General features: G+C 29.3%; 1 protein-coding gene across 1 annotated transcript in view; it reads left to right on the top strand.

The window, feature by feature from the left end:
* LOC107454853 (large neutral amino acids transporter small subunit 2) overlaps window positions 1-14,754 on the top strand; it is a 79,615-nt gene that overhangs the window by 62,296 nt on the left and 2,565 nt on the right. Inside the window, exons 4-9 of the mRNA XM_087156216.1 lie at window positions 8,286-8,330; window positions 8,415-8,538; window positions 10,505-10,608; window positions 10,764-10,860; window positions 10,970-11,119; window positions 14,147-14,231. Coding sequence (XP_087012342.1) covers window positions 8,286-8,330; window positions 8,415-8,538; window positions 10,505-10,608; window positions 10,764-10,860; window positions 10,970-11,119; window positions 14,147-14,231 — 605 coding nt within the window. The remainder of the gene's footprint in view (window positions 1-8,285; window positions 8,331-8,414; window positions 8,539-10,504; window positions 10,609-10,763; window positions 10,861-10,969; window positions 11,120-14,146; window positions 14,232-14,754) is intronic.

The following is a 14,754-nucleotide window of genomic DNA, read 5'->3' as shown; positions in this document are numbered from 1 at the left end:
CATTTTGAAGTACTGCTCAATATGCAAGAAAAGAAGTCGAATTTTTTATTATGAAGTTATAGTTTACGTTTGAGAAAAAGTAGCTCATTTTGAAGTACTGCTCAATATGCAAGAAAAGAAGTCGAATTTTTTATTATGAAGTTATAGTTTACGTTTGAGAAAAAGTAGCTCATTTTGAAGTACTGCTCAATATGCAAGAAAAGAAGTCGAATTTTTTATTATGAAGTTATAGTTTACGTTTGAGAAAAAGTAGCTCATTTTGAAGTACTGCTCAATATGCAAGAAAAGAAGTCGAATTTTTTATTATGAAGTTATAGTTTACGTTTGAGAAAAAGTAGCTCATTTTGAAGTACTGCTCAATATGCAAGAAAAGAAGTCGAATTTTTTATTATGAAGTTATAGTTTACGTTTGAGAAAAAGTAGCTCATTTTGAAGTACTGCTCAATATGCAAGAAAAGAAGTCGAATTTTTTATTATGAAGTTATAGTTTACGTTTGAGAAAAAGTAGCTCATTTTGAAGTACTGCTCAATATGCAAGAAAAGAAGTCGAATTTTTTATTATGAAGTTATAGTTTACGTTTGAGAAAAAGTAGCTCATTTTGAAGTACTGCTCAATATGCAAGAAAAGAAGTCGAATTTTTTATTATGAAGTTATAGTTTACGTTTGAGAAAAAGTAGCTCATTTTGAAGTACTGCTCAATATGCAAGAAAAGAAGTCGAATTTTTTATTATGAAGTTATAGTTTACGTTTGAGAAAAAGTAGCTCATTTTGAAGTACTGCTCAATATGCAAGAAAAGAAGTCGAATTTTTTATTATGAAGTTATAGTTTACGTTTGAGAAAAAGTAGCTCATTTTGAAGTACTGCTCAATATGCAAGAAAAGAAGTCGAATTTTTTATTATGAAGTTATAGTTTACGTTTGAGAAAAAGTAGCTCATTTTGAAGTACTGCTCAATATGCAAGAAAAGAAGTCGAATTTTTTATTATGAAGTTATAGTTTACGTTTGAGAAAAAGTAGCTCATTTTGAAGTACTGCTCAATATGCAAGAAAAGAAGTCGAATTTTTTATTATGAAGTTATAGTTTACGTTTGAGAAAAAGTAGCTCATTTTGAAGTACTGCTCAATATGCAAGAAAAGAAGTCGAATTTTTTATTATGAAGTTATAGTTTACGTTTGAGAAAAAGTAGCTCATTTTGAAGTACTGCTCAATATGCAAGAAAAGAAGTCGAATTTTTTATTATGAAGTTATAGTTTACGTTTGAGAAAAAGTAGCTCATTTTGAAGTACTGCTCAATATGCAAGAAAAGAAGTCGAATTTTTTATTATGAAGTTATAGTTTACGTTTGAGAAAAAGTAGCTCATTTTGAAGTACTGCTCAATATGCAAGAAAAGAAGTCGAATTTTTTATTATGAAGTTATAGTTTACGTTTGAGAAAAAGTAGCTCATTTTGAAGTACTGCTCAATATGCAAGAAAAGAAGTCGAATTTTTTATTATGAAGTTATAGTTTACGTTTGAGAAAAAGTAGCTCATTTTGAAGTACTGCTCAATATGCAAGAAAAGAAGTCGAATTTTTTATTATGAAGTTATAGTTTACGTTTGAGAAAAAGTAGCTCATTTTGAAGTACTGCTCAATATGCAAGAAAAGAAGTCGAATTTTTTATTATGAAGTTATAGTTTACGTTTGAGAAAAAGTAGCTCATTTTGAAGTACTGCTCAATATGCAAGAAAAGAAGTCGAATTTTTTATTATGAAGTTATAGTTTACGTTTGAGAAAAAGTAGCTCATTTTGAAGTACTGCTCAATATGCAAGAAAAGAAGTCGAATTTTTTATTATGAAGTTATAGTTTACGTTTGAGAAAAAGTAGCTCATTTTGAAGTACTGCTCAATATGCAAGAAAAGAAGTCGAATTTTTTATTATGAAGTTATAGTTTACGTTTGAGAAAAAGTAGCTCATTTTGAAGTACTGCTCAATATGCAAGAAAAGAAGTCGAATTTTTTATTATGAAGTTATAGTTTACGTTTGAGAAAAAGTAGCTCATTTTGAAGTACTGCTCAATATGCAAGAAAAGAAGTCGAATTTTTTATTATGAAGTTATAGTTTATGTTTGAGAAAAAGTAGCTCATTTTGAAGTACTGCTCAATATGCAAGAAAAGAAGTCGAATTTTTTATTATGAAGTTATAGTTTACGTTTGAGAAAAAGTAGCTCATTTTGAAGTACTGCTCAATATGCAAGAAAAGAAGTCGAATTTTTTATTATGAAGTTATAGTTTACGTTTGAGAAAAAGTAGCTCATTTTGAAGTACTGCTCAATATGCAAGAAAAGAAGTCGAATTTTTTATTATGAAGTTATAGTTTACGTTTGAGAAAAAGTAGCTCATTTTGAAGTACTGCTCAATATGCAAGAAAAGAAGTCGAATTTTTTATTATGAAGTTATAGTTTACGTTTGAGAAAAAGTAGCTCATTTTGAAGTACTGCTCAATATGCAAGAAAAGAAGTCGAATTTTTTATTATGAAGTTATAGTTTACGTTTGAGAAAAAGTAGCTCATTTTGAAGTACTGCTCAATATGCAAGAAAAGAAGTCGAATTTTTTATTATGAAGTTATAGTTTACGTTTGAGAAAAAGTAGCTCATTTTGAAGTACTGCTCAATATGCAAGAAAAGAAGTCGAATTTTTTATTATGAAGTTATAGTTTACGTTTGAGAAAAAGTAGCTCATTTTGAAGTACTGCTCAATATGCAAGAAAAGAAGTCGAATTTTTTATTATGAAGTTATAGTTTACGTTTGAGAAAAAGTAGCTCATTTTGAAGTACTGCTCAATATGCAAGAAAAGAAGTCGAATTTTTTATTATGAAGTTATAGTTTACGTTTGAGAAAAAGTAGCTCATTTTGAAGTACGGCTCAATATGCAAGAAAAGAAGTCGAATTTTTTATTATGAAGTTATAGTTTACGTTTGAGAAAAAGTAGCTCATTTTGAAGTACTGCTCAATATGCAAGAAAAGAAGTCGAATTTTTTATTATGAAGTTATAGTTTACGTTTGAGAAAAAGTAGCTCATTTTGAAGTACTGCTCAATATGCAAGAAAAGAAGTCGAATTTTTTATTATGAAGTTATAGTTTACGTTTGAGAAAAAGTAGCTCATTTTGAAGTACTGCTCAATATGCAAGAAAAGAAGTCGAATTTTTTATTATGAAGTTATAGTTTACGTTTGAGAAAAAGTAGCTCATTTTGAAGTACTGCTCAATATGCAAGAAAAGAAGTCGAATTTTTTATTATGAAGTTATAGTTTACGTTTGAGAAAAAGTAGCTCATTTTGAAGTACTGCTCAATATGCAAGAAAAGAAGTCGAATTTTTTATTATGAAGTTATAGTTTACGTTTGAGAAAAAGTAGCTCATTTTGAAGTACTGCTCAATATGCAAGAAAAGAAGTCGAATTTTTTATTATGAAGTTATAGTTTACGTTTGAGAAAAAGTAGCTCATTTTGAAGTACTGCTCAATATGCAAGAAAAGAAGTCGAATTTTTTATTATGAAGTTATAGTTTACGTTTGAGAAAAAGTAGCTCATTTTGAAGTACTGCTCAATATGCAAGAAAAGAAGTCGAATTTTTTATTATGAAGTTATAGTTTACGTTTGAGAAAAAGTAGCTCATTTTGAAGTACTGCTCAATATGCAAGAAAAGAAGTCGAATTTTTTATTATGAAGTTATAGTTTACGTTTGAGAAAAAGTAGCTCATTTTGAAGTACTGCTCAATATGCAAGAAAAGAAGTCGAATTTTTTATTATGAAGTTATAGTTTACGTTTGAGAAAAAGTAGCTCATTTTGAAGTACTGCTCAATATGCAAGAAAAGAAGTCGAATTTTTTATTATGAAGTTATAGTTTACGTTTGAGAAAAAGTAGCTCATTTTGAAGTACTGCTCAATATGCAAGAAAAGAAGTCGAATTTTTTATTATGAAGTTATAGTTTACGTTTGAGAAAAAGTAGCTCATTTTGAAGTACTGCTCAATATGCAAGAAAAGAAGTCGAATTTTTTATTATGAAGTTATAGTTTACGTTTGAGAAAAAGTAGCTCATTTTGAAGTACTGCTCAATATGCAAGAAAAGAAGTCGAATTTTTTATTATGAAGTTATAGTTTACGTTTGAGAAAAAGTAGCTCATTTTGAAGTACTGCTCAATATGCAAGAAAAGAAGTCGAATTTTTTATTATGAAGTTATAGTTTACGTTTGAGAAAAAGTAGCTCATTTTGAAGTACTGCTCAATATGCAAGAAAAGAAGTCGAATTTTTTATTATGAAGTTATAGTTTACGTTTGAGAAAAAGTAGCTCATTTTGAAGTACTGCTCAATATGCAAGAAAAGAAGTCGAATTTTTTATTATGAAGTTATAGTTTACGTTTGAGAAAAAGTAGCTCATTTTGAAGTACTGCTCAATATGCAAGAAAAGAAGTCGAATTTTTTATTATGAAGTTATAGTTTACGTTTGAGAAAAAGTAGCTCATTTTGAAGTACTGCTCAATATGCAAGAAAAGAAGTCGAATTTTTTATTATGAAGTTATAGTTTACGTTTGAGAAAAAGTAGCTCATTTTGAAGTACTGCTCAATATGCAAGAAAAGAAGTCGAATTTTTTATTATGAAGTTATAGTTTACGTTTGAGAAAAAGTAGCTCATTTTGAAGTACTGCTCAATATGCAAGAAAAGAAGTCGAATTTTTTATTATGAAGTTATAGTTTACGTTTGAGAAAAAGTAGCTCATTTTGAAGTACTGCTCAATATGCAAGAAAAGAAGTCGAATTTTTTATTATGAAGTTATAGTTTACGTTTGAGAAAAAGTAGCTCATTTTGAAGTACTGCTCAATATGCAAGAAAAGAAGTCGAATTTTTTATTATGAAGTTATAGTTTACGTTTGAGAAAAAGTAGCTCATTTTGAAGTACTGCTCAATATGCAAGAAAAGAAGTCGAATTTTTTATTATGAAGTTATAGTTTACGTTTGAGAAAAAGTAGCTCATTTTGAAGTACTGCTCAATATGCAAGAAAAGAAGTCGAATTTTTTATTATGAAGTTATAGTTTACGTTTGAGAAAAAGTAGCTCATTTTGAAGTACTGCTCAATATGCAAGAAAAGAAGTCGAATTTTTTATTATGAAGTTATAGTTTACGTTTGAGAAAAAGTAGCTCATTTTGAAGTACTGCTCAATATGCAAGAAAAGAAGTCGAATTTTTTATTATGAAGTTATAGTTTACGTTTGAGAAAAAGTAGCTCATTTTGAAGTACTGCTCAATATGCAAGAAAAGAAGTCGAATTTTTTATTATGAAGTTATAGTTTACGTTTGAGAACAAAATTTTGCATCGAAACTTTTAGAATCTAAAAATCATATAAAGGTTAACATCAAGGTTGTTTCTAGTTCCCACGCATAATTTTTGTTGAATTAAACGCAGATGGCTTAGGTATCAGTTCTAGTTTTTCCCCCACTTAAGTAAATTTCAGGAGAAGATTTATTAAGGTTTAGTTGAGTCTAAGAGAATATTTCACTTAAGTAATAAAAGCATTCGTTTATAAAATCTTTTTTGTAGTTTAGTTTATGACATCTTAGTAACTTTAAAACAATTTGTCTCTCTTGATTTTGCAGATAAATACCATATTTTTATTTTAAAAAAAATAAAATATAGTAAATAATAAATCAAAATTTTTGAAAAATAAGTAGGAATATATTAAACAAATAAACTCATTGTTGTTTAAGGTAAGAAGACAAACGTTAGTAGCATTTTATTTTTTTATTTTTAATTTTTAATTTATCTAAGTAACAAACCTGCTTATTAAAACACTTGCTTGTTATTATAATCATAAGGTTATCCCCGTGAAAAAACGAGTCAAAAGTCATCACCATAAAAATACTAATAAGAAACATAAAATGTGCCTCGTAAGAATACTAATGTGAATCATAAGGTTATACCTTGGGAGTGCTAATACGAAGTATAAAATCATCCTCGTAAGAGTACCATTAGATCATCCCCGTAGGAATATTTATATGGATAAAATCATCTCCATATAAATAAAGAATTATAATATTTAATTCATTTAAGATTACTAATACGAATCAAATAGTCATCCCCTTAAGGATACTAAAACAGAGCATAAAACTATCTCCGTAAGAATATTAATGCAAATCATAGGTCGCCTTCGTAAGAATACTAAAATGGAATATAAAGTATCTCCATACAAATAACGAATCATACGGTCAATACTTTAAGATCATTATAATTCAATCCAAATGGTCATCCCCTATAAGAATACTAAAACAAAGCATAAACCCATCGCCGTAAGAATACTAAAATATAACTTAAGGTTATTTCCATATAGATAACGAATTATAAGGTCAGCACTTTAAGATTATTATAATACGAATCAAATGGCCATACCCTTAAGAGTGAGTGCTAAAACAAAGCATAAATTCATCTCCGTAAGAACACTAAGGCAAATCATTAGGTCGTCTCCGTAAGAATACTAAAGCAAATCATTAGGTCGTCTCCGTAGAAACAATAAGGCAAATCATTAGGTCGTCTCCGTAAAAACACTAAGGCGAATCATTAGGTCATCTCCGTAAGAATACTAAAATAAGCCATAGGGTTATCTCCGTAAAAATAACGAATCATAAGCTCAACATTTTAAGATTATTCTAATACGATCCAAATATTCACCCCCTTAAGAATATAACGGAGCGTAAGGCTATCTTCGTATAAATAACGAATCATAAGGTCAACACTCCAAGATTATTATAATACGAATCAAATGGTGATCCCTTTACGAGTGAGTGCTACAACAAAGCGCAACTTCACCTCTGTAAGAATACTAATGAAAATCCTTAGGTCGTCTCCATAAGAATACTAAAATGAGCCATTGGGTTATCTCCGTAAAAATAACGAATCATAAGGTCAACACTTTACGGTTATTATAATACAATCCAAATGGTCATCCCCTATAACAAATGATATAACCATCCTAACAAAGCATAATCCCCTAAAACAAAGCATAAAACCATCTCCGTAAGAATACGAAAACGAATCGTAAGGTTATGTACTTTAAGATAACTAATACGAATCCAAAGGTCTTAATGCAATGGAATAAAACAAAACATAAAAACATCTCCTTAAGAATACTAATGCAAATCATTAGGTCATCTCCGTAAGAATACTAAAACGGATCATTAAGTTACCTTCGTATGAATAACGATATCATAAGGTCAGCACTTTAAGATAGAAGCACTTAAGAATACGATCCAAGTGGTCATCCCTTTAAGAATACTAAAACAAAGCATAAAACCATCCTTGAATACTAATGTGAATTATATAAGATCATCTCCGTAGGGAATACTTTTATTTATTTATTTTTTTATTTCGAATGCCCACCTGTGTTAACATTTCGTCAATTCAGGCATCCCCCCCCCGTAGGAATACTAAAACGAATCATATGGACATCTTTGCAAGAGTACTAGTGTGAATCATAAGGTCATCTCCATATGAATACTACTACGAATCAGAAAGTTGTTTGTGTAAGAAAAATGTAAAGAAGCAATAAAATTATCTCTGTAACGAATTATAAGGTCAGTCATAAGAATACTCATATAAACAAGTTTTCGATATGTTTTTTTTTAGTATTTTTTTTAATTGAAAGTATTATTAGAAAATGAGGGGGAGAGGGGAAGAATGCTTAAAAGCGTTTTGTAATTTTCAAATTTAAACCCTTGTTGAATAAAATAACACAGCTATAATAAATTTTTTTTATAACCGTCGTTGAACAGCAGACTCAATGTTTTGGGTTTGCTACTACTAATGTTCAACTACGTAGCCTTGTAATTTTGAATCCAATCCAGAAGACAAGGGAACTCCTGGATCACGAAGTGGGAAAAATTTGCCTTCGTGGAGGACTTTTTGATTGAACTAACCCACATTCGATCTTACGTGGTGAGGAAGACCACGAGAACCTCCCACAGTTAGCCAGACGGCTAGGGGACTCTAACCTATGATCCGTCTACTACTGAGAATATTTCACGTTAGCACTGTGGTCGGTGCAAGCCAGATGCGGATTCGTATCGACCAGCCATCGGTGGGATTCGAACCCTGAGAAAATGTACGTGCAATGCTTGCTTAGAATTTAATATGAGAAAACAGCAGTTTTTCGCAACACATTTACTTTTCGAGATCTCTAAAGCATATTTTGAAAAGTAAATATGATATTTATTTTTGATAGTTTAATTTATTTATAAATTTTTTTGCAGGAACTATCTTAACTTTGTAATTGAAGAATTAATAGAACCTCACAAGTAAGAACTGAATATTTTATTTTCCATAGCTACATTTAATACCAATTCTCTTAATAGATTAAACAATTATTGATTATTCAACAGGAACCTTCCAAGAGCTATCTTCATTTCTTGCATTTTAGTAACTGTTGTTTATACCATGACTGTTGTAGCTTTTCATACAACATTATCTGTAGCTGAAGTTCTTGGGGCTGAGGCTGTTGCTGTCGTAAGTTATCTTAAGAAAGATTTTATCAGCTGTAATTGTTTGGTGCATTTTAAATTATTTGTATCGTTTTGTTTGAAGTACATTAAAATGTTTCATCAAAGGCATTATTCATCTCTAGAAATAAATTGAATTTTTAAGAGATTTACCAAAAATAAAAGAAAGTAATAATAATAATTAGTTACTATGACGCGTAGTTACTTTGTATAACTTATTTATTTTGAATAATTATACATGGCGAATTATTTTCAAGGATCTCTTCAGAAGCACTTCATATTTATTCAAAAACAGTTTTTTTTAAGTAGGGGAGAGTGGGGTCAATTGTAACATTTTTTACTTAACTATTTTTAACTAACAAAAAATCCAATATATTATTAGTATTAATTGACAGACGAGTAAAGTAGACTATCCTCTACTAGAAAAAAAAATAAATACCTAATTTTAAATGTTATTATATTAGTTATTAACAATTTTTGACAGTCGAGCACTTGTTACAATTGTCCCCACTTACGGGGTCAATTGTAACAGTTCATAAATTCAACTAAAACATAGTTAATTATACATAGTATCATAGTTGTGATATATTTTTTTATTGATCAAAATAGTAGTGATATTTTAGGAGTAAAAATAATAATGAGCAGAGACCTAAAGGGTTAAGCTTTTAACTTTAAGGGGTTAAAAAAATTTTATGCTGTGAAAGGTGACAAATAAAATAATGCACATGCAACATAATATAAATGATATAGGAAACTATTGGTGGTTCTTAAAGACTTAAGTAATGGTTTGTAAACATAAGATTATTTATTTTCAGCTGTTACAATCGCCCCTTTACTTATTGTTACAATTGTCCCCAAGACGCCATTTCAGCTTCATTTGTTAAAAACAATGCTAGTTAATTAGCAAAACTAATCTTTTTTTTTATTGAAATGTTAATTAAGGTGTCCACTTACATATTCGGTTGCTAATTTTTATTTGTTTAAACAAAATTACTTTGTTACAATATAATATTCTAATACCAAAAAAAGTACTTGCGTGGCGTGAAAATATCTTTTGTGATCTAACTCTTTCAAAAGTACATAAAAATGATTGCCATCAGGGGTGTACATGTAGATTTATTAAATACACCTTGTGCGCCACCTAGGAACCAAATCTAGAACCCGACACTCGAAATTTTTGCTCTGTTACAATCGTACCCTGTTACAATTGACCCCACTCTCCCCTACTCATCTGTGAGTTTTTTCATTATTGACACAGCTCAAAATGCATGTTTAAGAAAATGTACACAGCTCAAAATGTGTTCTTAAAAAAACGGGCACAGCTCGAAATGCGCGTTCATGAAAATAGATACAGCTCAAAATACGTGTTCAAAATGGACACTTCTCAAAATGCGTTTTTAAGAAATGAACACAGCTTGAAATGCGTGTGTGAGAAAATAGACACAGTTCAAAATGCGTGTTTGAGAAAATAGACACAGCTCGAAATGCGTGTATGAGAAAATAGACACAGCTATGTATCTACCAGAGGAAACAGAAAGTAGTGGTTTGAAGTATGCAAAGGCAGAGAGGTGCGATTGTTCTTGTTTTTCAGTGGCGCCACCTATGGCCGAGAATTCGACTTCTGCCACACCCATACTTCACGCCCGTTTACAGGGCGGAACCCATTCATACATCCATTCATTCATTCACAGATCGTAATTTTGACCTAAATCAGAGAACGATCAATCTCCAATTCAGTACCCTCAGAGGTATTGATTTGTTATGGGAACATGGAGGACTTTGCGACTCGAGAGATTTAACGTGTATCAGTCATAGTAGTGGTTTAACGGCAATCATTAGAAACACCTCAGAAGTTCACCAAGCTTTTAAATTTCTATTGATGTTTTCAGTTCCATCTTCAACCGTAGTAATTTGCTACCTACTTTTTTTTAAATTTAAATTTTTTAACTCTAACTGTGATTATTATTTTTTAGACGTTTGCAGATAGTATGTATGGTAAAATGGCTTGGATCATGCCTGTATTTGTTGCTATGTCCACATACGGTGGTGTCAACGGAATCTTGTTTACTTCATCAAGGTAAGATTATCTCTTTAACACGTTGCTCATTTCATACATTTTCACTACCTTAAAAGATTATCGAACTGCATCATAACAAAAAGACTCAAAATTAGACAAAAATTTTATTATTTATTTATTATTAATTTACTATTATTTATTTATTATGTTTTTAGATTGTTTTATGCTGGAGCTGAATATGGTCAAATGCCAAGAATATTGGCAATGATTCAAGTTAAACATCTCACTCCTGCACCTGCAGTTATAGCTATGGTACGATAAGTGGTTTTGTTTACATTCTTACTGTATATTAAAAAAAAATTTGCCGGAATTTCTATTTTGCCGGAATATATGTTTAAAGTACTGTAATTGTTACTTTTAGGCCCTTCTATCCATATTGTACCTATGCTCAAGTGATATTTATGCTTTAATAAATTACGTGGGGTTTGCAACATGGTTAGCTATTGGTCTTGCTGTAGTTTGCCTTCCATATTTGAGGTGGAAACAACCGAATCTGCCACGACCCATCAAAGTAGGAATCTGGTTAAATATATTTTGCCATAAGGCAATTTTTTATCATTACTACATCATTTATTTACCCATCTGTGCCAATAGTTGCAAAATACTAAACTCAAAAGAAATATTTTTTCCACAACAAAAATAGACTTGAATTATTTTTAAATATTCTTTTTTCTTTTAATTTTGTTAAAAATCAGTGACTCAAGTTTGAAAAAAACTTTTTGAAAAATGCTAGTTAAACTTTAAATTTTTTTAATTTCTGTTAGTCATTATTCTGAAAGTTTAAGAAAGTGCGATCATTACAGAATGCCCTCAAATAATTTGTTTTAAAAATCCATGACTCAAGTTTGAAAATTTTTTTAAAAAAAATGCTAGTTAAACTTTACAAATTTTTAATTTCTGTTAGTCATTATTCTGAAAGTTTAAGAAAGTGCGATCATTACAGAATGCCCTCAAATAATTTATTTTAAAAATCCATGACTCAAGTTTTAAAATTTTTTTTAAAAAAGTGCTAGTTAAACTTTACAAATTTTTAATTTCTGTTAGTCATTGTTTTGAAAGTTTAAAAAAAATGCGACCCTTAGAGAATGGCTTCAAATAATTTATTTTAAAATTCATGGCTCAAGTTTGAAAAAAACTTTTTGAAAAATGCTAGTTAAACTTTAATTTTTTTTAATTTCTGTTAGTCATTATTCTGAAAATTTAGGAAAATGCAACCATTAGTGAATGCCTTCAAATAATTTATTTTAAAAATTCATGACTAAAATTTGAAATTTTTTTTTTTTAAAAATGCTAGTTAAAGTTTGCAATTTCTGTTTGTCATTATTCTGAAAATTTAAAATATGCGACCATTAGAGAATGCTTTCAAATAATTTATTTTATACAGCTATATAATAAACATTTATGGAAACTGTCGTGTCTGTATAATTTCAAAAATCACAGAGCTCAAACTATGCTATTAAATAAAAACTTGACAATTATTTTGGATAAGAAAAAACGAAAATTATTTAATTTGTTACGATTTGGGTAAAATGTTTCATAAACTACACCGTATGTAGTAACGATTAGTAACATTTTAATATTATATTTAATTAGATTATCATACATTGTTTAAAGGTTAACAATACTCGAAGAAACACGCGAGATTCTGAACAACGCAATATTGTGGAAATAATGTATTTCTATAAGTATGACATTTTCTTGAAATGTTATTTTAATTTGAAACAATAGTAATTTAATAATTAATAGTTAATATTGGAATCAGAGCATGCTTGTATTAAAATAAAAGTTAGGGAAAAGAAGTCAAAAACTCATTTTTCTCTCTCCAAAAGTGCACTTAGCTGAATTTGCAAATGGACGTCTCAAATCAAAACAGTGTCGGTCGCCAAAGAAATACTAGGTTAACAATAAGTGTCTCAGTGTAAAAACAAAATATGCTTTTCATAGAAAATGTTTAAAATATATATGTTACCATATGAAAGGAAAAACTACCAAATACCGTATATTTTAGCCTTTTTAGCCAGAATTATGTTTTTTTTTTTCTTTTTCTCTCTTTTTTTTTTTTTATAAGAAATATCATAACTATACAGGGCGGAAATTTTATCAGAATTTTTTTCGCCGTGAATGATTGCGTCCTTTTTAAAGCTCCATTGCGTACGACTTGTTCTTAACATTTACTAAATTCGACTGGAGAGACAAAAAGAAAAAAATATTGAAATTTTTCGAGTAAGTGCAAGCTGCCTCACCTGTGTGTTTGTTCGCATTTTAAATTATAACAATAACATTGTACAGTGTACCTCCCCCCTCCCAAAAAAAAACGGACAACCTTGAGTAAATTTTGATCTAATGATCGGATCTTCATATTTTAGGACTCAATCTTAATGATTTGAGGGGGTAACTTCAAATATGCTAATTAATTGGTATAGACGATATTTTATGTTATAAAATCGAACACAAAAACGTACTTTCTCAAAATAAGCATACCTTTTTTTCAACGAAATCGGATTTCTCACTCCCAAAAATATGGGGGATAGCCGCAATCTGGGAAATATGGTCCCTATAGTTTGATCAGGAGAGCGATCCAAAATTTGAACCTCTTAAAGTTAACTTTAACTTTTTGCGTATTTCACCATGTCTCAAGAACTTGGTAAGCGAATTGAAAAATCTTTGCACTCAATTTTAAAATTCGTTTACCCATGCGAGAAAAAAAAATTTTGTAAATATTTATTATATTTTATTAAATAATAGTAAAAATAAAATTATTGTAAGATATAAAATTTTTTATATCATTTTAAAATATGTAATTTTACCTGTCAAAATACGAAATTTGAGAGAAATCGGTTGAATAGTTCCTGCGAAATCAAATTTTAAAGAAGTCGTATATTTAAAATTCAATTTCACAGGAGCTCTTCAACCGATTTCGCTCAAATTTTGTATTTTGCCATGCAAAATTTCATACTTTAAAATGTCGTAAAGAATTTTATACCTTAAAATTAAAAAAAAAATTTCCACTATTATTTAATAAAATAATAAAAAATATAATAAGTATTCACTAAAATTTATTTTTTATGCGGAATATTTTTTGAATAAACGTATGAATTTAGTAATTGTGTGCAAAGGTTTTTCAATGCGCTTAAAATGTTCTAGAGATATGGTGAAATGCGCAAAAAGTAAAATCAACATTAAGGGGTCCAAACTTTGGATCTCTCTCCTGACCAAACTATGGGGACCATAATTCCTTGTATTTAACTCCCTATATTTTGGGGATCAGAAATCCTGACTCGTCGAAAAATTTATGTTAATTTTGCGAAAGTACGTTTTCGTATCTGATTTCGTAACTTAAAATATCGTCTGCAGTAATTAATTAGCATATTTGAGGTCACCCCCTCAAACCATTAAGAATGAGTGTTAGAATGCGAAGATCCGATCATTAGATCAAAAGTTATTCCTTTTGTCTCGTTTTTTTTGTCATACTGTACAATGAATTTATAAATTTTAACGGTGTAAAGAGTTTTGTGTTTAAAATGTTTCCCTCTTTCAGGTACATCTTATATTTCCCATTATTTATATCATTGCTACCATATTTATCACAGTAGTTCCTATGATGGCAGATCCTGTTGGAACTGGTGAGATAAATTTTTTTTTAATGTTTATATTTGATAATTTATCCCGTAAATTGAATCATCCTGTAAATTGAACTATCCTGTAAATTGCAGCATCCTGTAAATTCGATTATCCTGTAAGTGTAAATGAATTAATGGCATAATCTTTCAAATATCTAATGATATGCTAGAACGTGATGAGCAACTTTAATGTATATTTTTTAGAATCCTTTTCAAAATGGTACACAAATTAGTTGTCTCAAATTAATAAAGACTAGGGGAGAGAAAAGTTATAGAAATATAATAATTCGCTATTGCGAAAGTTTAAAAATCTATTCTATTGTCAGAGGAAACTGAGACAAACTGGTTTTCTATTTTTCTTGCAGCCTACCTTATAAGTGATTCGTCTAATTTTTATGGAGTTTTTGTTTGCTTCGTTTTCCTCACTTAAATATTAATTTGCAACTTTTTTAATTTTAATTTCTTTTTTGAAATGGATTCTAAAAATGGATATTAAAGGCAATTATGACAAAACACCCTGAATTAT

The sequence above is a fragment of the Parasteatoda tepidariorum genome, chromosome 12 (genome assembly GCF_982258835.1).
Source record: "Parasteatoda tepidariorum strain Cologne lab strain chromosome 12, Ptep-v5.0, whole genome shotgun sequence".
In the NCBI taxonomy this organism is placed as follows: Eukaryota; Metazoa; Arthropoda; class Arachnida; order Araneae; family Theridiidae; genus Parasteatoda; species Parasteatoda tepidariorum.
The sequence above is the reverse complement of the archived record's forward strand: the minus strand, read 5'-3'. Positions and strand labels throughout refer to the sequence as shown.